General features: G+C 43.8%; 3 protein-coding genes across 4 annotated transcripts; all 3 read left to right on the top strand.

Moving 5' to 3' along the window:
• Window positions 1-204: 204 nt before the first annotated feature.
• On the top strand, window positions 205-2,140 carry LOC119649640 (protein RER1). 2 transcript variants are annotated; one of them, XM_038051893.1, is made up of 4 exons: window positions 205-481; window positions 648-849; window positions 1,344-1,561; window positions 1,629-2,140. In XM_038051893.1, exons 1-4 carry the CDS (start codon window positions 416-418, stop codon window positions 1,701-1,703), a joined length of 561 nt encoding a protein of 186 aa, XP_037907821.1. In that variant the 5' UTR covers window positions 205-415; the 3' UTR covers window positions 1,704-2,140. The 2 variants fall into 2 exon arrangements, with proteins under 2 accessions (XP_037907821.1, XP_037907820.1); XM_038051892.1 differs by having other exon boundaries at window positions 208-481; window positions 1,341-1,561; window positions 1,629-2,128.
• Window positions 2,141-9,390: 7,250 nt separating this feature from the next.
• LOC119648142 (phosducin-like protein) lies at window positions 9,391-10,353 on the top strand. Its single transcript, XM_038049689.1, has one exon. It carries the CDS (start codon window positions 9,469-9,471, stop codon window positions 10,303-10,305), a length of 837 nt encoding a protein of 278 aa, XP_037905617.1. The 5' UTR covers window positions 9,391-9,468; the 3' UTR covers window positions 10,306-10,353.
• Window positions 10,354-16,383: 6,030 nt separating this feature from the next.
• On the top strand, window positions 16,384-16,731 carry LOC119647724 (cuticle protein 12.5-like). Its single transcript, XM_038048818.1, has one exon. The coding sequence runs from the start codon at window positions 16,384-16,386 to the stop codon at window positions 16,729-16,731; it is 348 nt and encodes a 115-aa protein (XP_037904746.1).
• The last annotated feature ends 7,425 nt before the right edge of the window (window positions 16,732-24,156 follow it).

Below are 24,156 nucleotides of genomic sequence, written 5' to 3'. Positions count from 1 at the left end.
AAAAAGATTTTATTTGGCAGAGAAAAAGCAATAATTTACGTAACATTAAAACTCAATTTGAAATTAAAGTAGTGGAATTATTAATCAACAAAATAATTCAATTTCCATAGAATGCCATGAGAATCATCCGCGACAACGTCACCGGCCCACCTTTGCTCCGATAAGATGGCAGCACTCCAATATTTACCTCTACCATTCGCGCAAAACTTCATATCAGTAATGTCAGTGACATGACGTGGAGTAGAATTTGTAACTGAGTTGAACAGATTTTTGTGATGACAAAATCGAATGGAAAAATAATGAGGCAAACGATATTGCAGTAGTGCACCTTTTTTTATTAAGTATTTACAAACCTATCTACAGTTAATGTAACATATAGAAAAATTAGCAGTCACGGCAGAAGCAAATCGCGAGAATGATGAACGAGGAAACTACCAGCTCGAGTGGCGGCGTATCGAAATATTTCATCCGATTATCGCAAGTACGTTCGGAATTGCCGTGTTTGTGCTGGTGCGGGCCGAGTGACGGGGGCCGGTGTTGAGCGGCGCTTGTCACGCGGGCCCGGACCACCGACCCGTGCATAAATGGCCGCTAAATTGGCTCGTTCTTGTGTTTATGTTTTAATTTTGCTCTTCTTCCGGTTGCAGACGTACCAGTCGTTCCTGGACCGACTGACACCGCACACGAAATTCCGATGGGTTGCGGCCGTCGTCCTCATACTGGTCTTTCTCTTGCGGATATTCATCTACCAAGGATGGTACATCGTTACGTACGCGCTGGGCATCTACCACCTAAATTTGTTTATAGCATTTCTAACACCCAAGATAGACCCGGCCCTTGATTTCGATGGTGAGTTGGAGTTTCTGTGCGGACGAGTGATTTGTGTTTTGTCGGAGGAGGGCTGAGATATGAGTCAGGCGGCGGACGGCTCGTCGCGAGCGGGATTCGTTCAGATGTAATTCGATTATGGCAATTTTCTGTTAATTGTGAAACGCGCACTTGCTCCAGTGGGTTTTTATCGATGGAATTTGGAGGCTATGAGAAGTTTTTAATATGCCTTGCATGAGCTGAGTGCTCTTAATTTGGCATCTTGAAGTAACGAGGTCAGTCCTCCAGGATATTGTTTGAGTTGCTTTCAGCGCGAAAGTCTTTGCTTGTCTCACTCCAAAACTTGTGAATCGATAAGTCCTCCTCCTCCGTGTTCTGTGGAGAGAAACTTCCACTGTTTATTCGCTGCAGTTTCTACCCTCCGCCCTGCAGACCATATATGTTTTTAGACCCAATAAAATCCATCACCTCCCATTTCTGTGCTAACACTTCCTCTTTAAAATTGTACTCAGCAGATGAAGGCGGGCCCGAACTACCCACAAAGGCGAACGAAGAGTTCCGACCGTTCATTCGTCGTCTCCCTGAGTTCAAATTCTGGTATGCTGTCGTCAAAAGTACTGTGATCGGCTTAATATGCACTTTCTTTGAAGTTTTCGACGTTCCGGTGTTCTGGCCAATCTTAGTCATGTATTTTATCACACTCTTCTGCATAACAATGAAGCGGCAAATAATGGTAAGTGGCCCACCCCGAGTGGCTCATCCTTCCGCACTCTCACCTCTGTTTCTCCTTCCTCTTCCAGCACATGATTAAATATAGATATCTACCATTCACACACAATAAACCCCGCTACCAGCGAGTGAACGACGCCAAGTGACAATTAGCCGCACAGACACTGCCCCAGGAGAGGTCGGCGAGGGATATAGCGCCGACTCATACCAATAATAAGGACGCGGAGGATCCAAAAAGTTCAGTAGAACAATCTCAAATTATAACTGTTGTTTAGAGAGAGGAGGAAGATAGCGAGGAAACGAAGGGGACGCGAGGGAACCAAGTTCATCTCGCAACATTATCCTGGAATATTAATTACATACCCAACACGTTTCAGTTATAGTTTTCGTATAATTTGTCCGGCATTATTATTGGGAACGCAGTGTTCTGTGCTAGTAGCGGGTTTACCTTTACTTTCGCCCTAATCATTTCGTATTTTGAGTTACTTAGTTTTAATGTGAAACAAAGCAAGAAAATGGTATTTATGTTATTGATTATTTGTACTCAATGTCCTGTTTAATACAAGATATATCGTGTACAAAGGGATTGGCGTTTCGGTTCATTACTCCCCGTCTCTAGGTCCGGAATCAGCGCAGTAGCTGAGAGATTAAACCTCCTTAAGGCAACGGCTATCTCAGCATAATCTATAAGCGGTTGATTAGTGCCGCAATCGGACAGACTTTTGACTTCACTATCTAGTTCATGCTTGGTCATGCAGTTTTTTCTATGAAGCTGATAAGCTGCTGATAATAGCTGTGCCGGCTAAACAAATGAATGGCTTTTGATTACGGAGATATACACATTGGAAGAAAATTTACTATTCACTGATTCCAGTGGAATTAGAGCATTCTGCAAAGTTAATTTACTATCATAAATGTGAAATAATAGCCTTTATCCGGAAAAATTTTGTTGTTTCAAATAAAGGAATGCGGAAGTTGATAAATAGCAGAAATAGATTGTAGCGAAGAGCGGTCATGGAGTCCAAATCCTGGTAAAATATCAGAAGGATTCGATCATCTCTTTGCAGTAACATTTGGATGTAACTCCGGAGAAATCAACCTTTTACCTTGTTAATAGGATTGGGATACTGCTGCGTTACCGAAGTCTGAAACGGAAGATTTGGTGCAAATTTTGATAGAAAAATTTTCAATCCTTGTATTTCCGGAGGTGTGCAGTAAGCTCACTTCAAATGAAAACTGGCAACCTATTGCGTGGTTGCACGAGACTTAGTTATTGAGAAATGTATAGTCGCATAACAATAAATCAGTTGACAAACATGATAGAGCAGCTGTCAAACGCGATACAGATTACTTCTTAAAAATGAGAATAAGTATTTATAATTTTGAATTGAAACTTTCTTGACAAGAAAATGGTAGTTGAAACACGCCGTGAATGCATGGATATGATGGTTAAAATTCTCCCTTAGCTATGACTTGCGGAAAGTACCCGGTACGTTTTCAGCATGGAAATTTGAATGGGGGTGATAAAAAACATGGAGAACTACCAAAATAATTGAATATAAGACTTGGAAGCTTACCCATATGCTTCGAGTCATGCCGGCTAGGACATTACTATTAATGGATGCTTTTATGCCATGGACATTTAAGGAATAGATTACTGAGACCGATAAAAGATAGTATTACGCCGTGTGATTAATAAACTTGCGGCTAAACGCATTAAGTTATTTTTAACAATTTCTTAACATTTATTAATTCTTCATCATAAGCCTAAAACATAATTACAAATCTTCATTTATTTTCAATTCAAAAATTCTCAAATCTCAATTCAACTTTTTCCTCTCAAAACTTACTTCCACGATTGCTTTGCCGGCTTCGTAGCTGTTACCCCACTGTCACGGTGTCCCAGAGCAAACACAAAAGCCCAGTGGCCAAGTAAAACGAAAGGCATGAATGGGATCACAAGGAGTCATCGTGTGCCGTCATAGCGGCCTTGAGTGTCCTATGTCAGCGTTTGACGCCCAGGAGTTTGCCCAACTCCGATAACAGGGTAGACTCGAACTGCATTCCCTGGTCAGTAATGACTTCGGCCGGAACTCCAAAGCATAGGAGCCATTCACGATAAAGTGGCTCGGCGCACAATTGTGTGGAAATGTCGGCCAGAGGTATTGCTTCAATCCACCGCGTGAGCCTATCGATGATTGTGAGGCAATACTTGAAGCCATGCGAATCTATCTCGCAAGAGGCCAATAATGTCGATGTGGATTGTGTGAAAACGCTTTGTAGATCGAGGGAATGAACCTACCTCTTTACGTGCGTGCTCTGGCACGTGATGCACTGTCTGGCCCAGGAGTTAACATCCTTAATCATTGATCGTCAGAAATATTGATTAGTGACAAACCAATTCGTTATCCGAATGCTTGGGTGCGTAAGATCGTGTACTGCATGGAATACTTCCTTGCGAAAAGCACTCGGAATATATGACTTAGGTCCCTTTTCAGAGATTTCGCAGACTATTTCGGAGGTTGAACCGGAAAGAGGAAACTCTGGAAATTTGTATTTGGAGTTGTCCCTGAGGCTCCGAAGCACTGCGTCATCCTTCTGTTCCTCGGCGATTGCCGAAAAATTGACCACCATCATCATCATCAACGGCGCAACAACCGGTATTCGGTCTAGGCCTGCCTTAATAAGGAACTCCAGACATCCCGGTTTTGCGCCGAGGTCCACAAATTCGATATCCCTAAAAGCTGCCTGGCGTCCAGGCCTACGCCACTGTTTCATTTCAGGCAAGGTCTGCCTCGTCTTCTTCTACCATAGATATTGCCGTTATAGACTTGTCGGGCTGGATCATCCTCATCCATACGGCTTAAGTGACCCGCCCACCGTAACCTATTGAGCCGGATTTTATCAACAACCAGACGGTCATAGATTTCGTCGTTATGTAGTCTACGGAATAATCCATCCTCATGTAAGGCGCCAAAAATTCTCCGGATGATTCTTCTCTCGAACGCGGCCAAGAGTTCGCAATTTTTCTTGCTAAGAAGGGAAGTCTCCAAGGAATGAGGACTGTCAAGATCATCTTGTATAGTAAGAGTTTTGACCCTATGGTGAGACGTTTCGAGCGAATTAGTTTTTGTAAGCTGAAATAGGCTCTGTTGGCTGCCAACAACCGTGCGCGGATTTCATCGTCGTAGCTGTTATCGGTTGTGGTTTTCGACCGTAGATAGGAGAAATTATCAACGGTTGTAGTCTTTGGCAAAACGTCTGCAACTACATTATCCTTGCCGTCCCCTAATTTCGCTCCGTCTGAAGTTAGCTGGTTTATGAAGCTCAGGTGTCGGAGTTGGCGATGGGATGCTTTGCTGGGCTTCTGCTTAAAAGCAAAGGTAAGAGGCTTGTGGTCCGTAAACACGGTCTGCCTTCTAGGAAGTATCGAAATTACTTTATTGCCCTGTACACGGCTAATAGCTTGCGATCATAGGTGCTGTAGTTCTGTTGTTTTAAATTTCCTGGAAAAGAAGCTCAACGACTGCCAGATTTGGATCACCTTCCGATGAAGGGCAGCCCCTACTGCAATGTCTGCCGACGAATACAGTTATGGGTGCATCTGTTTGAGGAAATGAGCGTAGCGTCAGCCAGCTGTCGTCTGGTTAGCTCAAAAGCCTGGATGGCCTCTGTAGACCACACTATCACGTGTCAGTGATTAGCCTTGGGTCCAGACAAGAAGGCATTGCGGCAGGAAACGACGATAGAGGTTTAACATGCCCAAAAACCTTTCGCAGATCTTCGACTGTTTTAGGTTGTGGGAAGTCTATGATGGCTTGAACCTTGTCTGGATCCGGTTGGATTTCCTCAGGGGAAAATCTTTACCTGCTGTTGAAGGAATTTGAACTTTTCAACGTTAAGCAAGACTGGCCTCAAGGCGACGTTGAAAAGTGCATGCGAGATGAGAGTACACAAAACAAGTACACGAAACAGAAGTTAAGGTTTCGCAGGACAGAGTGGATGAGCCTCTGAAAAGTTTGCGCAGCTTTGCAAACACCAAAAGGAATCCGTGTGAACTCGAAAGTAAGACCCGCAATATTTGTTTTCAGCCTATTTGAGGGCAAAACTCACGTCGTGCTTTTGCTGGTTTAATTTACTCGAAGAAGCTCATGTCCAATTCGAGCGTTAATCCAAAGTACTTAACAGTTGATGTCGACTCTCTAACCATCTCGCTGATCGATTTTCTTTTTCAGTAAACACGACTTCTTGGATTCTTCCAGCACAAAGCTGAAACCCAAAACTGACGGGACGGGGCTGGAAAGGGGAGGTTTCCCCCTTGGTCCGGAGCTTCCTTGGAATTGAAAATTCAATGAAAAAGAGGGATATTACGCGTGCAGATCCGCATAATTTCCACCCCGGGCACCATTCCCCGCATAATTTTCATCCTGGGTTCGGATTTTCTCTCTAGGATGCTGCCGAAATCATGATCACTGGTGGCAGTGAGATTTGTATCGTGATTTGACGTCGGATACCAGTCGACTCATCTGTGAATAAGTACCTGGGTCAAATCAGGGTAATAATCTCAGGCGAGCGCAATGCTGACCACATTGCCTCCTATAGGGTATTATAATCCTATAGTGTACCGTTACGGTCTTGAATGAAGTGGTCTAATACCCTTCAAGGCCTTGATCCAATATGGATTGTTGCGCCAACGATTATTATTATTATTATTGCCTCTTCTAGGTCTTCCATGTTGAAAAATATGTAATTCTCGATCCCTTACACTCCATTGTCATTAACCGGAACGGGTACATCTATTTGGAATGAATGAATGAATGAATTTTTCAGGATGTGCTGCATCGAGTAGGCGGGCCAACGTGTCGATAGATAGGATCTCGTAGATGAAGCATAGCGCATTCACCACGCCTATGCACCATTGTTATCGATTCGATGAAATAGTTTTAGCTCTCTTCAGGCCTTGTCGAGAGGTCTGGACTCCTTTTCTTTTGCTCTGCGTCGTCTTTCGGCCACTCTGGGATAGTGTGAAAGATGTGGAAGATTGGTGTTGTGGCTGTTTCTAATGGGTGACCATTGTTATTTCCGTCTTTTAGTCAACACATCTATATACCGGTCCCTGACCTGTACATTAAGTCAATTCAATGGAGGTTTTCGCAGGCCGGAGTACATTGATCATACAACGATAAAAAATAAAATCTAAAGACACTTGGACAAAGTTCAAGATTAGAGAAAGAAATATCATCAAAGTAGTCGAGTTGTTAAAGTAAAGACGGCATGGTCCATTAACGTCCTCCAGTCAAGGCAGCATTGAGGACCTCACCGATAACTGAATGCAATCTTGGGAAACATCGCTTTGTGCTTCAAATTCCACCGAAATTTTACGTTGATGCAACATGTAAAATGTGCAGTCATATGCCGCACCAATAGTTGTTAGTTTCTTCGGAATGCCTGTCCTGCCTGGAGCATTCCAGATATACTCCCTATTCACTCTATCGAAAGCTTTCTCGGAATCGGCAAAGGACAGCTGGAGCGGTGATCGAAACTCCGCACACTGATCTGAAAGGCATAGGAGAATCCAGAACGGACACTACCCTGCTCATTGTAGATCAGACTTTCGACGTGCTCCTTGATGCATTCCAGGATGATGTTAGCTAATAGCTTTAAGATAGTAGGAAGCACGCAGTTGTCACACTCACGGCTGGTACCCATTATAGAAATCTCCTCTTCCACTCACTGAGAAAGGTCTGAGTTCTTCAGCATTTACAAATAAGTGGAAGTGGCAACCTTGCAGAGACTGGAGGAACTACACGGAAGCACAGTATGGTATATCTAATAGGCAGCGCCCACACTCAATGCTCCTGGACTTGCGTATTTATTAGGGAAGCTTATCTGTACACATCATAAGCCCTAACATCTAGCAGTATCTACAATTGGTTTAGTGCCTATCATGTGTACGGATAAGTTTCCCCAATACATTCGCAAGTCCGGTCCATGGAGTGTGCTTACTACTTATTAGACGTACTGTGCACGGAAGAGTTCCAGAGGGAGACCTTCAAGATCGGCGGTTTTACTCCGTTAGACTACGTTGTAGTTATAATTTCGATCCATCCATCCATCGATGATGCTCCAGTCTAGCTCTCGCGATCAGACCCGGGTCCGCATGGGATTGATCCGAAGTGACTTCGGCTACAAAATCTCATCAGAGATTATCTGGTATCATGGGAACTGGGATCGACATCATGGGAAGAACGACCCGAGATGTACAAACTGCCTTCATCCAGATCGAGCAGGCGGCGCGAGATCTTGGACTGCACATCAATGAAGGCAAGACAAAATATATGGTGGCAACGTCAGCACCGAAGACGAATCAACCAACAACATCAAACCGCACTGGTCAAACACAAACACGAAGAAGAATAAGGATAGGAGAATACAACTTTGAGACCGTTGACAATTTCTCCTATCTAGGGTCAAAAATCACAACCGATAACAACTACGATGATGAAATCCGCGCACGGTTGTTGTCAGCCAACAGAGCATATTTCAGCTTACAAAGACTGTTCCGTTCGAAACGTCTCACCATAGGGTCAAAGCTCTTACTGTAAAAGACTATGATCTTGCCAGTCCTCATGTATTCCTCGGAAACTTGGGTTCTTAGCAAGAAAAATTGCGAACTCTTGGCCGCGTTCGAGAGAAGAATCCTCCGAAGAATTTTTGGCCGCCTACATGAGGATGGACGATTCCGTGGCCTACACAATGACGAAATCTATGAGCGATACCATGACCGTCCGGTTGTGGATAAAATCCGGCTCAATAGGTTACGGTGGGCGGGTCACTTAATCCGTATGGATGAGGATGATCCCACCCGGAAAGTCTATAAGGGCAATATCTATGGTAGAAAAAGAAGACGAGGCAGACCCTGCCTAAGATGGAGCGATGGCGTGGGTCAGGACGCCAGACAGCTTTTAGGGATATCGAATTGGTGATGATGATGATGATGATGGGAACTGGGATAGCCCCCGAGTTCATATGTCTCAGTAGAATTCCTGGGGTATGTGTTTTCGGACCGGTTATTTACGGTTGGTGGAGTTTCATGGAGGTTGTGCTCATATTACGGCAGAGCATGTCGTGGGCTTGCGCTGCATACCTTACGGTAGCTTTAGATAAGCTTTGCACCCACCGGTACGGATGCTGAGCCTGCACTCAGTATAAACCGGTGCCGTTTCAGCAGGGCTCTGATTGTGGTCCCCAAATCAATCCGTATCCGAAGAAGACTACGGCGTTAGCCCGACCGTTTTCAATAGCCAAAGATCGTGAGGTTAGTCTCTATCCGAAGCATTGTTAATGATTTGGTACCTCGTAAATCTGACATAATTTGTAACCAGTTTTTCACCGTTGATCATTCTAAGATTGAATTTAGCCTTATGTAGGGATTTGCCCCCTCTCTCTCGTGTAATTTGCTATTATCGTGTTGTTCACATTATATTTTTTTAGTGAGACTGCGTTTCACTTTCATTATCATCACATTTAATGTTGTTCAAATGATAGCGAAGTTCGGTTTGAAAGTCGAATGTTTGGTTTTTTCTCAAGGAACTCTCATTTGCAGCATAATCAGGGTGGATAGTAGGAGGTATCAAAAACTATCTGTTCATTTGGATATCAATGGGAATAAATTCATTTAGTAATTTGTAAAAGAGTTATTTCAATATATTCGAAAGAATAAAAGTTATTAGGAAAAGTAAAATAATGAAAAAAAAAAGTGATATTTCCGCCTTCATTGTTAAGTTAAGTCCCACAATAAGTTCCACATCTTACCTGAAATATGGCAGGCCGCCATATGTTCTGTGATTGACGTTTGACACTTCGCAATCAACATTTTGTAAACATTTAATTGAAAATCGATTCCTCGCCATGGCTACTCTAGAAGATAAAATCCTTGGTGAAAAGCTGGAATACTACTGCAGTAGCAGCGAAGGAGAGGACAACGCCGATAGTGATAGTGAAGAAAGCGCTGGGAAATCAAGCCAGGTCAAGCAGGTGTCGGCCGCTCCCACTATCGACCCATCGAAAGTCACCCAGTGGAATGGAAATGCACAGAACACAGGCCCAAAAGGAGTCGTCCAAGACTGGCAACTATTCAAACAACTCGAAGCACAACAGCGCGAGGAGAATGAGAGGCAACGTATCGAATTGGCCAAAAAGTGCAGTATGACGGCCAACAGCGCGCGGGAGGACGAGGAGCGGAAGAAAAATGAAGAACTCGAAAAGGAGCTGGCCGAACTGTTGGATGACGAAGTACTTCAACAATTCCAAAAACAACGTATCCAGGAGATGATGAAAATATACGGCCAGCAGCAAAAGCAGTTTGGAAAAGTCTTAAATCTCACGTCGGGCGATCAGTTCCTTAATGAAGTGGAGAAGGAAGCCGCGCAGGTCACGGTCATCATTCACATCTATGAGAACAACATCCCTGGGTGCAAGACTTTGAATAGCTGCTTGGATACTCTTGCGGCCGAGCACAAGCATATAAAGTTTTGTAAAATTTGCAGTACAGCGGCTGGGACGAGTCTTGCATTCAAGACGAAGGGACTGCCTGCCATATTGGTCTACAGAGGGAATCAGGTCATTGGCAACTTTGTCAGGTTGACGGACGAGTTGAGCGATGAGTTCTATCCTTCGGATCTGGAAGGGTTTTTGATCGAGAATGGGATGATCGATGATAAGAGCATAATTCCTTTAGTTAAGTAAGATCAACTCTTGTAACTTATGAAGAAAAGTATTTATTATCTACGCTAATTTGAGTGTTTCTTTTCTGGCTCACCAATTACCTTGCAAATTCATAGTCATGGTATGTATGTATGTTTAGGAATCTGACCTCATGCAAGTTGCCTACAAAGCAGAGCTGTGGAGTCTGTACTTATCGCGATTATATGGAAATAGACTTGACTGGAAAATAGTTGCTGATGCATCTCAAAGCAGATTCTTGCACATAACAGACCGAAGCAAGAATACATTTTCATTTCTTTATGGTGGGAAACTTCAGCTTGGGGCGTTGTTATTCATTTATTAATCGGTCAATCGTTCAAAATTACCAGTGCCGTCAAGACAACTGCTTTGAGGTGGTTAATTGTGAGAATTACTTCAAATTTCTGTAAATTATAACTATAATACTAAATAATTTTGCTATTATGAAACCGAAACTTCTTTAATGAGCCTGAAACCTGACGCAGTGAACTCTCATCGAACGTTATAATTGACATGCTAAAATACCATGTGCATCATCATCAGCGGCGCAAAAACCGGTATCCGGTCTATGCCTGCCTTAATAAGGAACTCCAGACATCCCGGTTTTGCACGAAGGTCCACCAATTCGATATCCCTAAAAGGTGCCTTGCGTCCTGACTTACGCCATCACTCCATCTCAGGTAGGGTCTGCCTCGGTCCTGAATGAAGTGCTCTAACTCACTGCAAGGCCCTGATCCAATATTGTTTCACCAACGATTATTATTATTATCATCCTCATCCATATGGATTAAGTGACACGCCCACCGCAACTTATTGAGCCGCATTTTATCCACGACCGGACGGTTATGTAGACTATGGAATCATCTGTCCTTAGAAAGTCTTCGACGCGGTCTGGCACAAAGGCCTCACCTACAAACTCTTCCACACTTTCCAATTCCACCCTCAGCTATGCAAACATATCCTTAATTACCTGTCCGATCGCCAATCCCTAGTCCCTATCCACGCTACCCTATCCGACCCGTACAGTCCACCTGCAGGCATCCCCCAAGGCTGAGTTTTGTCAGCAACCCTATTCTCCCTATACCCGCCGATATCCCACTCCAACAGCCTACAAACTCCCACCAAGGTGTCAAAACCATTCAATACGCTGACCACTTTATCCTCTACACCTTTTCCCGGAGCATACAATCCGCCCAAAACCGCATCAATACCACAATCCTAACCCTCAACAAATTCCTCCTATCCTGGAAACTTCTACTCAACCCTATCAAATGTGAAGCCATTGTCTCCCGCGGTAGAGCCACCTTTACCCGCAAGATACCAGCCAACACCCGCAACCTCACGATCAAAATCGGAACATCCACCATTCCCTCCGTCCAATCCACTAAATACCTGGGAATAACCCTTAATACTCGCCTATCACTCGTGCCTCAGGTAAATTCCATCATTTCAAAGACCCTAGCAGGACTAAAAACCCTATGGCCCATCCTCAAGAAAGACTCCGCCATCCTCCCCAAAGACAAACTCTACTACTATAAGCAGCTCTACTACTATAAGCAGCTGATCCGTCCCTTAATCAATTTAAATGGAGCGTCTTCGGGTACGTGAAAGGAGGTTCTTCCGCCCGTCCCTTTCCCAGTCCAATCTCCTCTCCAACCAAGCTGTCTATGACGAGATAAAGTGCTCCCGCGTAGATCAGATCCTCCTTACTAACCAAATTCCTCATCAAATGCCAAACCCATGAAAATAACCCCATCCAGTTTTACTCCCACGTACGCAGCGATAACACGAACCCCTCATACCGCCACCATCCCCTCCCTTCAGATCTCCTAACTCTTTCCTCTCAAAATAGCAGCTACGGCGACGGTAAGCTGATCATATTCAACCGCCCATACAATAGACATCGCCCTGGCCTCGTTTATTCCATCGCCCACCGTCCCCTATATGTATCTTTCCTCCATCCATTCAAGTACTACAATAATGCCACCGTACAAACAACAACATAAGAGGGGTTTTTCCTGATTTTTCCCTCTATAGCATAAGTCCTAAGATAAGTTAGAATTACCTTATTAAGCCAAATGTTAGTCTCTAGGTAAAGTTAAGCTGTTAGAGATAAGTCTAGTGTTAAGTTTAGTCATAAGCTATGTGTAACCAAAACAAAGAGAGAAAATAAATTGAATGTGTTAACAAAAAAAAAAACGGCCATCCTCATGTAGGGAGCCAAAAATTCTTCGGAGGATTCTTCTCTCGAACGCGGCCAAGAGTTCGCAATTTTTGCTTGCTAAGAACCCAAGTTTCCGAGGAATACATGAGGACTGGCAAGATCATAGTCTTGTACAGTAAGAGCTTTGACCCTATGGTGAGACGTTTCGAGCGGAACAGTTTTTGTAAGCTGAAATAGGCTCTGTTGGCTGACAACAACCGTGCGCGGATTTCATTATAGTAGTTGTTATCGGTTGTGATTTTCGACCCTAGATAGGAAAAATTATCAACGGTCTCGAAGTTATCGTCTCCCTATCTTCATTGTTTTCGTATGACCAGTGCGATTCGATGTTGTTCGTCCTTTTGGTTTTGGTTTTGGCGCTAACGTTGCCACCATGTACTTCGTCTTACTTTTATTAATGTGCAACCCAAGATCTCGCGCCGCCTGCTCGATCTGGATGAAGGCAGTTTGTACGTCTCGGGTGGTTCTTCCCATGATGTTGATATCGCCAGCATAGGCCAGTAGTTGGGTGGACTTAAAGAGGACCATACCTCTTGCATTTACCTCTCACCTCTCACCTGCATTTACCCCTCGCGGATCACTTTTTCGAAGGCCAAGTTAAAGAGGACGCATGATAGGGCATCCCCTTGTCGTAGACCGTTGTTGATGTTGAATGGTCTTGAGAGTGATCATCCTGCTTTTATCTGGCCTCGCACATTGGTCAGAGTTAGCCTAGTCAGTGTTATTAATTTCGTCGGGATACCGAATTCTGCCATGGACGTGTACAGTTTTACCCTGTCTATGCTGTCATAGGCGGCTTTAAAGTCGATGAAAAGATGGTGCAACTGCTGTCCCATACCTTGAGCACAAGTTGATGAACCACTTGGTGTAACGGCTGTAATTCCATCGGCTCCTGGCGACTTATTATTTTTAAGCCGATGAATTGCATGGACTGTTTCTCCTATACTTGGTGGGGGCAGTATTTGTTCGTCGTCTTCAGTTGGCAGGACCTCCAACTCGTCGATGTTCTGGTTGTTCATCATCAAAGTACTCAACCCATTTGTGATGTTACCAGTCCAATGATAGTTCCCAAGGGTCGTATTTGTGCCCCCTCCGATCCTAGCCTCTTTATCTTGCCTTCTCTTTATACGAGTTTATGGAAAGTCGGAACAGCTAGAGTGCCAAACTCCAGGCCAACCAACTTTGGGAGCAGCAATTGCTTAAACTCCACAAGATTTAAGCACGTCGTGTTCAGCTTTGATAATTCTGACGAACTATATATTTCTAAATTCATGTTTCCTAATTTATACAAAATTTACATATGCTTAGTAGGCCTGTACTTTTAGGTACATATGAATGTACAGTATATGGGAGAAAATAGTACGTAGTAAGCAATGATAATGTGGGTAAGTTTTACAGTGTTTTACACATTGCTCCAATATGCCCATTCTGTCCGAAATCAGATTTCCCTCTTTGTCTCGGCAGGATGCGCATCGAGGTGTATAAGGCTTTATCCTGCTGACTTGTTGGTAAAACTTCCGCGCCTGGTGCGGTTGCTCCCTGAACTTTTCGAGTTCACAGACTTATTGGTTCTCCGAGGCTTTTTTTTTCCGTCTGTGAAGTTGCTTCTCCGCTCGACGGAGTTCGTGATAAGTCTATGCGGGTGCCTGCGTTCTTTGAGAATGCAACATTACTCGGTATGTAGCATTCTTCCGTTCCATTGCTAGCTTACATTCATCGTCAAACCAGCCGTCCCGACTTTTTTTGCGACTGTGGCCAAGTATCTTTGTGGCCGTATCAATGATAACGTTCTTCAGGTGGTTGTGAAGATCATTTGTTGATGCTTCATCTCCAGGACCTCTGTTGACTGCGGTTATTGCGGCATCCATTTCCCTCTTATAGGTGTAGTCGAGGACTGTGTTATGAATGGCACCAGTGTTAACTCTCACCTGATTGTCAGAGGGTACTCTGGGTGGTGTTGTTATTCGAGCTCGAATCACCATGCTAACGAGATAGTGATCCGAGGCTATATTGGCTCCCTATATGTTCTGACATTCATCAAGGCTGAGAGGTGGCGGTGTTCAATCAACACGTGGTCAATTTGTTTGAAAGTGGTCCCGTTTGAAGAGGTCCATGTATGTTTGTGGACCGCTTTCCGCGCAAACCAGGTACTTCCCACAACCATTTCGTGTGACACTGTTAATTGGATGGATGGATGGGAGCCTGAATATGGACTCCTTCCCTACTTGACTGTTAAAATCCCCAAGTATGATGTTGATATCATATCTGGGACAGGCTTCGAGGGTTCGTTTTACTGCCTCGTAGAAGGTATCCTTCTCCGACTCTGCAGTCTCCTCTGTAGGGGTGTGAACGTTAATGAGGCTTACATTTCTAAATTTGCCTCGCAAGTGCAGAGTGCCTAGCCGTTCGCCTAAAAACGGAACAAATTATACCAACTGGTGCTCCAGGTTCGGGGTTGGGTAGGGCTGACAATCCTACACGGAAAACAACTTGTTACGAAGCCACAACAGGAGCCTCGGACTGGACGGATTACACAACGACGAACCCGGCAACGACAAAGGAAGAACGATTTGCGCATTTTCTCATGGAACGTGCGTTCCCTGTACAGACCGCTGCACAGGGACCGGTTTCCTGGAGAAGAGCCGCTACACCATATATTATAGTGGCCATCCAGTAAACTACGTGCTCGGAGTAGGTTTCTTAGTCAGCGAAAAAATGAAACCTGCTGTTATGGGCTTTGAAAACATAAGCGAACGGCTATGAAAAAAGGAAACAAAAATAGACTTTTGTATGTCATTATTAAATTAGGGACCTTCGTTAAATCAGCTGGATTTTGTGCAAAATATTTTTAAAGAAGTCAATGAAGGAGAAAAGCTAAGACAGCATCAAAGCTGGTAGTTAAGTTACTATTTTAGTGTTTACATTTAATTCAAGTTATCTTCACTCTTACTTGTCCTTTATTCTTCTATGGTGCATTGGTTAAGTGTTCCGACCGGACATATTGAATAAAGGGTACATTAGTGTAGGGGACAGGTATCAGTGGACGGAATAATTAGAATGCGAGTTTGATAGCGAATAGATTGTACTCTAAAAAATAGTTCTTGCTTTTCTAGTCTTCGTTAAAATACTTTTGCTGATTAGTCACCAGTCGTGGGGACGCACTTCAGCAGTATGACGCAGTATGCACGGTCAAAAGCCTCTGTCCCCATTATTCTCGGTCAAACGACTGTTCTATTCATTTCCATACTTACTTCTTTATATGCATGTCGGAATTCAACTGATTTATCTTTTCTGGCATATATGATTGTTATAAATAGATGAAGATTTATTCAGTTGCAACAAGTTAGGTCATTGATTTAAATCTTTGTTATATATTATAACTCCGAAATCTAAACGACAAAAAGATACTTTTGATTGATTGAAACTTTTTAGGAAAAATTTTGCACTTCCAAATATTTTGTATCTGATTCATTCCTTAATTAATATCCGTTATCTTGGATATTAATTAAGGAATATCGACACAATTTAAAGTTGGTGTGATATACATATATGGAGATAGGTTTATGGAGTTTCGGGAAGAGGCATTTTTTTAATAGTTGCCACCTTTTCTATGGTTTTTATTCTCTGTTCGGTTGCATCTCATTAGAATCTGTTATTAGGGAATAGACCATTAAAGTCACTTAAAAGAATAAATATTTACCATAAATTAGAACGGATTAAGTGTAACATCTGGAGCAGAAAAAGTGGTTTTTGCCAAGTTTAACTGTTGGCCTCTAGCTATAAATATCGAATTGTCATGTGTGAAACTATCATTCAAGACCATTTCATCCAGAAAGAAAGTTCTAAATTTAAGCAAAATGAAGTTCATCCTTTTGGTTCTTGCTGTCATCGGTACTGCCTCAGCTGGCTTTGTCGCTCCAGCATTCAATGGATACCCTGCTCCAGTTGTTACTGCTGCTCCGGCTGCCGCTTATCCGGGAGCATTTATTAAACCAGTGGCTTATTCTGTTCCTACTGTGACCGCTACCCCCGTGTCAGCTTATTCTGCTTCCTTCGTTAAGCCACTTGCCTATGGTGCTCCAGGAATTGCTGCTAGTCCAGATGATTATTCGGCTCAACTCGGATATGCTGGTCCAACTGTGTCTCCCATCGCTGCTGGATACATTGCCCCAGTCAACTCCTGGAAGAAAAAGGCTTCTGCTTAAATTGTAAAGTGTTTTAATGGTAGTTTAGGTTCATGGCACAATAAATATTCTATTAGATTCTTGGTTTGCATATTCCATGTACTTATATTAAAATGTTATCTTACGGAAGCGTCTTGTGCATTCACCTGGGGAATACCTTCCATCCCTCTCCCCCCCTTCCCCCCGAAGTGACTCCTGTCACAAAGTCTAACCGGAAGTTATCTGATAGTCAGGAGGGCACTTTGAGAACATATACTCTAGGAGGCTGTCTAGGGGATTTAATTCCGACCGGTTTTCGCTGTAGTTGGTCCCCTTGTTGGAGTTTTATGGTGGCTAGGATACGCCCATATTGTGGTAGTGTTCCTTGTGAGATTGGTGAGTGGACTTGCGTATTACAACTTCGGAAGCTGCACCGTTTAGTTGTGACCGATGTCTTAAGTAGCCCTGACAGTCCTAAGCCTGCACTGACTATAAAAGAGTTGAATCCTCCATGGTCATCCCCTCAGCCGTGTTTTATAGAAAATGTTGAAATTTTGCAGACGTGTTTATGGTGTCATAATATATATAGTTAAAAAAAAGTCCACGAACCCCCTTTCCGTCTAAATGGAGCGAGGGGCGACAAACCGACGGCAATATCCAAAGGCCGGCATCATAGCGCTGATGGGTTTCAACGCAAAGTATGTGCGAAAATGTATTGTTGTCCCCATTGTTGCCACGATTGTTGCAAACACTTCAGGCAGTGCGCCGGTGGTTTTCAGCTGCAGAGACATAAGTATAGGTGTTAAATAAAAAACCATACAAATCTAGAGTAGAGCCCACTAGGCTAGACTATTCCAGACATGACTCTTTGGAATATAATAGAGGGTGCCAGCTTTTGGCATTTCTATGTAGAATGCTCTCCTTATACCAAGCGTTGAGATTATATCGATTTTTTGTAGTCTCCACGACTGCTTCCTTTCATCCGCCAAAGGGCCGTAGTTCTTGATTTTTTTTCTATTTTTCAATAATATGCCGGTCCAAAGGTACGACTACATTTGCATCACTACTAAGTTGTTCATCAACGCAAGGGTTTGATTGTGAGCAGACGGAGTTGTGGCACATTAGGTATTGCCCAACATCTTGCACGTAGATGTTATGTGCTGGATGGTTTTCTCTTCACAGTTCTATAAATTACATCTGGGCTTGGTACTTGAGGAGTCATGAACGATGTACCGTTTATATTTTTTTGTTGGGAGCGAAGCATCCTGAATTGGAATGAGCAACTCTTAGGCTCGGAAAATAATCAACAATCGGTTGGAGGTCTCATCATCATCATCAACGGCGCAACAACAAGTATCCGGTCTAGGTCTGTCTTAGTAAGAAACTCCAGACACTCCGGTTTTCCGCCAAGATCCACCAATTCGATACCCCTAAAAGCTGCCTGGCGTCTTGACCTATGCCCTGGCTCAATCTCAGGCAGAGTCTGCCTTGTCTTCTTTTTCTACCATTGATATTGCCCTTATAGACTTTTCGTGTTGGATCATCCTCATCCCTACGGATTAAGTGACCCGCCCACCGCAACCTGTTGAGCCAGATTTTATCCACGACCAGACGGTCTTGGCATCGCTCATATATTTCGTCGTTATGTAGGCTACGGAATCGCATCCTTTTTTGCTAAGAATCCAGTTTCCGAGGAATACATAAGGACTGACAAGATCATAGTCTTGGACAGTAAGAGCTTTGACCCTATGGTGAGACGTTTCGAGCGAAACAGTTTTTGTAAGCTGAAATAGGTTCTATTGGCAGTCAACAACCGTGCGCGGATTTCATCATCATAGCTGTTATCGGTTGTGATTTTCGACCCTAAATAGGTGAAACTTGAAATGGTCTCAAAGTTGTATTCGCCTATCTTTATTTTTTTCGTTTGATCAGTACGACTCGATGTTGTTGGTTCTTTGGTTTTTGGCGTTGACGTTACCAGCATGTATTTCGTTTTGCCTTCATTAATGTGCGGAGCGAGATCTCGCGCTGCCTGATCGATCTGCATGAAGGTAGACTGTATATCTCGGGTTTTTCTTTCCATAATGTCAATATTGTAAGCGTAGGCCAGTAGTTGGCTGGACTTGAAGAGGATGGTGGCTCTCGCATTTACGCCTGAATAGCGAATCACTTTCTGCAGGGCCAGATTGATGAAGACGCAACATAGGGCATCCCCTTGCCTTAGATCGTTGTTGATGTCGAATGGTCTTGAGAGTGATCCTGTTGCTTTTATCAGGCCTCGCACATTGGTCAGGGTCAACCTAGCCAGTCTTATCATTTTCGTCGGGATACCAAATTCTCTTATGGCCGTGTACAGTTTTACCCTGGCTATGCTATCATAGGCGGCCTTAAAGTCGATGAAAAGATGGTGTAACTGATGTCCATATTCAGTAGTTTTTCCATCCCTTGCAGCAGAGAGAAAATCTGATTTTTTTTCTGATTTGCCTGGAGTGAAGCTTCCTTGGTATGGGCCAATGATGTTCTGGACCAGATAACAGAGAATATCATATAGATGGTATTCAGCAGCATGATACCTCGATAATTTCTGCATTGCGTGATGCCTCGTTGTCAGTCGTCGGGCATTGATTCGCTGTCCCACACCTTGAGCATCAGTTGATGAACCATTTGGTGTCGCCTTCATATTTGACCAATTCGGCAGTAATTCCATCGACTCCAGGCGAATTATGGTTTTTAAGCCGGTGGATTGCACGGCTTCTTCTATACTTGGTGGTGGCAGCATTTGTCCGTCGTCTTCAGTTGGTAGGACCTCAAACTCGCCGATATTTTGGTTGTTGAGCAGTTGATCAAAATATTCAACCCATCGCCGCAATATGCCTATTCTGTGGGAAATCAGATTTCTCTCTTTGTCTCGGTAGGCTGAGCATTGAGGTATAAGGTTTCCTCCTGCTAGCTTGTTGGTAAACCTTACGCGCCAGGTGCGGTTGCTCCCTGTACTTTCGAGTTCACATACCTGTTGGTTCTCCCAGGCTTCCTTCTTCGCTTCTCCGTTCGACGGAGTTCTTGGTAGGTCTCTGCGCGTGCTCGCGTTCTTTGAGAATGCAACATTACTCAGTATGCGGCATTCTTTCGTTCCGTTGTTAGCTTACATTCATCGCCGAACCAGCCCAGGGGAGGGGGGTTACGTTGTTTTCAAATGAGAATGGCAATATTCTTCTTCTTTTTCTTCAGCCTTTGTCCCGTTCACAAGCGAGGTCGGCTCGTCGTGATCGGCCTCGCCATTTGGCTCTATCGAATGCCTGATCTGGGTGCAATCTCGAGGCTTTCAAATCCCCATCCAGCGTATCAAGCCACCGTTGCTTAGGTCTGCCTTTTGGTCGTTTACCATCGACAATATTCTCCTAAATAAAAATTTCTTCTTTGAGAGAATAGGAGGAGACCTTATAGGATGTCACTTGTGTTTTGTCCTTCTCGTACCTTGAAAATCTGGAAGACTTTCCAAGTCTCAGGGTAATACTGAAGCTTCAGTAGTGCATCCAAAATGTAAGTCAATTAGATTTCCGTCATGTTTGACACTTCTTTGATCATTTTTCTAGTAATGTGGTTATGTCCCGGGACTGTTTCTGGGTTGATATATTTTCTGGTTATGCTTTGAGTACGCTGAGTAACTTTTGCAAGGGGATAGTTATTATCGCTGAGTGGGACATAAATACTCTTGAATAATTAGAAATGCCACGAATTTTTTGGTATCCCTTTCTGCCCGAGAGTTAACATCCAATTCTATGGGAGATTTACGATGTCGGGAGTACTTTATTCCTTTAATAGTCTTCCCAAATCAGTAGTCGGAGGCTACTAAATGGACGAATGAATCAAGATTCGAATCTCGATCTTGTTTGAGACTAGGCGGTTTAGGTTTTTGCCAGCTGTTACAGCCTCCCGGAGTCTTCTACGAGCCTAAGACGTTTAGCGGTTTTTAGTATCATTAGAGAATCATCTGGAGAAAGATCAGAGCAATTATTAGTTCATGATTTAAATTGCTTGCACTATTTAAATCGATCAAGATTGGAGGTTTTCCTGGTCAGCTGGTCAATACGTCGAGTGCTTGGTGGAAATAAAGTCCAGGTCGTTGTTTCGACTGGATGCAGTTCAGAAGTGTTTCTTTGGGTATACAAGGTCTCATTTCCGGTAAGTATATTTTGGCTTTTAATTACCGCCATCGTCAGTGTGATATATGTATATATGGTGGACAATATTTCCTAAATGGAGCATAGCGATTTCATGAAATTTATGCGCATTTACTTTCCCCCAGGTCTTTCGGAGAAGCCAACTCTCCTTCTTTACCATTTTGTGTCATGTGATTTTAAGGCGCCCTACTTGCGAGCTTCTCTTAAAGTGTGTCTTAACCACCACTTTCGCCCTGTAACTAACGCATCTACCGATAATGGCTCATGGGCCAACTCAAGCAATCGTGCAAGATTTTCCTTTGACAGAGTACTTAGAGCGACCTCTAAGAAATATTTTTCGAGGATGTCTTGCTCTGGGTTACGTGCCTACTTCTCGGCAAAAGGTTAAGGTAGTCTTCATACCGAAACCTGGGAAAGATGACTATTCTAATCCAAAGAACTTCAGACAGATCAGCTTGACTTCATTCTTGCTGAAAGGTTTGGAGAGACTGGTGGAGCGTCACATACGTGGAAACGCACTTAGGTCGCACCCGCTTGATGAAAACCAACATGCTTACCAGCGTGGAAAGTCCTGTAAGTCTGCTCTTTATTCTTTGGTCACAAAGATAGAGGATGCAACTTTGAATGGTGAGTACGCGATGGGGGTGTTCGTGGACATTGAAGGGCTTTTGATTGTGCGCCTTTTCAAAAACTTTGTGATGCCGCCAAAGCGCATGGTGTTGATGATGCTTTAATTAAGTGGATCCATGCTACGTTAACGCCGAGATTGCTGAGCACTGAGGTGGGTGTCGACCGCTATCTGACTGCAGAAGCAACGAAGGGCTGCCCACAAGGAGTTGTGCTTTCGCCACTCCTGCGGAGTATGCTGAACGACTCACTACTATGTGAACTGCAAAATTTCCCAATACACGCTTAAGCTTATGCTGATGACGTGGCAGTGCTTGCTGTTGATCGGGATCTTGGAACGGTGTGTAGGAATATACAACGTGCCGTTTCAGTTAATCCAAATGAAACCACAATGGTATTATTCACAAAAAGGAGAAAACTGGATGGATTTTGCCTCCCTGAGATGTGGGGTACTACCCTTCAATTCTCTGAAGAAGTGCAATATCTGGGTGTCACTCGAGAGAGCTGCTTTGGAACAAACATGTTGAGGTAAAGATGAAGCAAGGTCTCACAGCTTATGGGCTGTGCAGACGGACCTTTGCCTCGACATGGGGACTCAGGCCTCATGTGGTAATGTGCTTACACGTTGCCATCATGGGGCCGATTTTTGTATATGCATCGGTAGTGTGGTGGGTTAAGGTGAGACAAAAAGGAAAAAGAAGACGAGGCAGACCCTGCCTAAGATGGAGCGATGGCGTAGGTCAGGACGCCAGACAGTTTTTAGGGATATCGAATTGGTGGACCTCAGCGCAAAACCGGGATGTCTGGAATTCCTTATTAAGGCAGGCCTAGACCGGATACCGGTTGTTGCGCCGTTGATGCTGATGAAAAAGGTTCTCACCGTAAATTAGCGCACTGTGTCTGGTTATCACTGGTTTCATGAGCACGACATCTGGCGCAGCTCTGAATGCACTACTGAATTTGCAGCCCCTGGATATATTTATGCAAAGCACTGCAATGAGAGCAGCTCATAGACTAATTCGATTAGATCTATGGGGAAACAACGGATGTGGGGGGGGGGGGCACAGAGCATTTACGTGATCGTAAGGGCGGCAAGCTGGGTGATTGACGATCGGTTTCAGGGCAGGCGCATCGCAATCTGCAGTGATAGCGAAGCTGTATTGAGGGCGTTGAGTACTCCTTTGATTACCTCGAAAATCGTTCAGGAATGCAGAAACCGTTTAAACTCTATCTCTAGATTCAATACGGTGGAACTATTGTGGGTACCTGGTCACTGTGGCGTAGAGGGAAATGAAATCTCGGATGCTTTAGCGAAAGAGGGGTCAATCTCTCCTATGCCGGGGCCAGAACTAGCAATTGGAGTGTCAGTAGCATTGGCTAAGCCTGTTTTCAAAAACGGGGAACAAGCTTTCCACAATGACAGGGGGCAGAGCTTCAATGCTGCTCGACACACCAAAGTTTTCCTGCCAGAATCGAACATGCGTACCGCAAAGTTTATCGGCAGAGACAAGTGTCAACTGATGCTATGAGCTTTTGAGTAACAATAGTGGTCACTTCCCATGTGCTGCTTCCATACAACATCAAAAAGGAAGTATTGGTTTTGAAATGTCTGCATTTCAAAAACGACGAAGGCGGATCCAGCACTATTATCGCGATGGATGGCATCGAGCTCAGTGTCATTTCGGCCGAAATTACGCTAGAAATTGATTGGTACCCTCAATGTTCTGCTCGCTAATGCAGATAGGGAGAGTGCGATGATCAACAAAAACTTGGCTTTGTTGGCGTTTATTCTCAGTCCAACTCTATTTGCCTCTTTTTCCAAATCCAGAGCCACTTGGCGAAGGTGTGTAACTAAGTGAGAGGGTCTACAGATGCCATCAGGGTAGCCGAGGTGGTTGAGGAAGATGCCATAGTTCATTGAGGTCATCTACGTCTTCTGGACAAAGTAGCCTCACCGATAAAACGAAGGAACAGTATAGGCGACAAAATGCAACCTTGGTGGTCTTCGCCTTAAACATCAAATTCTTCAGAAATTTTACATCAATGGAACGTGTGACTTTTTCCACCATTATATAGTTCCCTGATAATAGCTATTAGCTTTTACGGTATGCCCTTCTACGTAGATCATCCGAGATATAGAAATCGATGAAGAGAAGATGAAGCGGGGACTTGAACTCCATATACTGCTCAAAAATGATTCAGTGTTGACGTGGTCAATGCAGGAGTAGGAACCCAACTTGCTTTCTGTCGATTAAATTTTCGAGGTGTTCTTGGACGTGTTCCTGGAAAATTTTTAGCAATTATGTTTGCGACGGTAGGAAGCACACAAATACTCCTCCAATTATAGCACTCAAGAGGGGTACGCTTGTCAGTATCTTAACCATTATCTTCTTTTTCTATTGACTAGGAAAGATTTCAGATTCCCAGGATTTACATAGAAGTGGAAGAAGCAGTTCTGCAAAGGCAGCAGAAGTGATGAACAATTCTCCAGGGAGACCATCAAGCATAGTAGCCTTGCTCTGCTTAAACGCATTGATGGTTCTCTTCTGTTTGGACGTAGTTCGTATCCGCATGTTACGGGGAATGGTCATTTCATCGACATGAGGTACCAAATGTTATATGGTTAATGAAGGATCTATTTTAAAATAAAATAACTAAA

Source organism: Hermetia illucens, chromosome 2, assembly GCF_905115235.1.
Source record: "Hermetia illucens chromosome 2, iHerIll2.2.curated.20191125, whole genome shotgun sequence".
In the NCBI taxonomy this organism is placed as follows: domain Eukaryota; kingdom Metazoa; phylum Arthropoda; class Insecta; order Diptera; family Stratiomyidae; genus Hermetia; species Hermetia illucens.
The sequence above is the reverse complement of the archived record's forward strand: the minus strand, read 5'-3'. Positions and strand labels throughout refer to the sequence as shown.

What these genes read in the sequence shown, in the direction of transcription:
- LOC119649640 (XM_038051892.1), top strand. Translation starts at nt 416, where the DNA reads ATGATGAACGAGGAAACTACCAGCTCGAGTGGCGGCGTATCGAAATAT. An exon ending in ATTTCATCCGATTATCGCAA is followed by an intron (nt 482 to 647) that starts GTACGTTCGGAA and finishes TTCCGGTTGCAG; the next exon opens with ACGTACCAGTCGTTCCTGGA. An exon ending in CAATGAAGCGGCAAATAATG is followed by an intron (nt 1,562 to 1,628) that starts GTAAGTGGCCCA and finishes TTCCTCTTCCAG; the next exon opens with CACATGATTAAATATAGATA.
- LOC119648142 (XM_038049689.1), top strand. Translation starts at nt 9,469, where the DNA reads ATGGCTACTCTAGAAGATAAAATCCTTGGTGAAAAGCTGGAATACTAC.
- LOC119647724 (XM_038048818.1), top strand. Translation starts at nt 16,384, where the DNA reads ATGAAGTTCATCCTTTTGGTTCTTGCTGTCATCGGTACTGCCTCAGCT.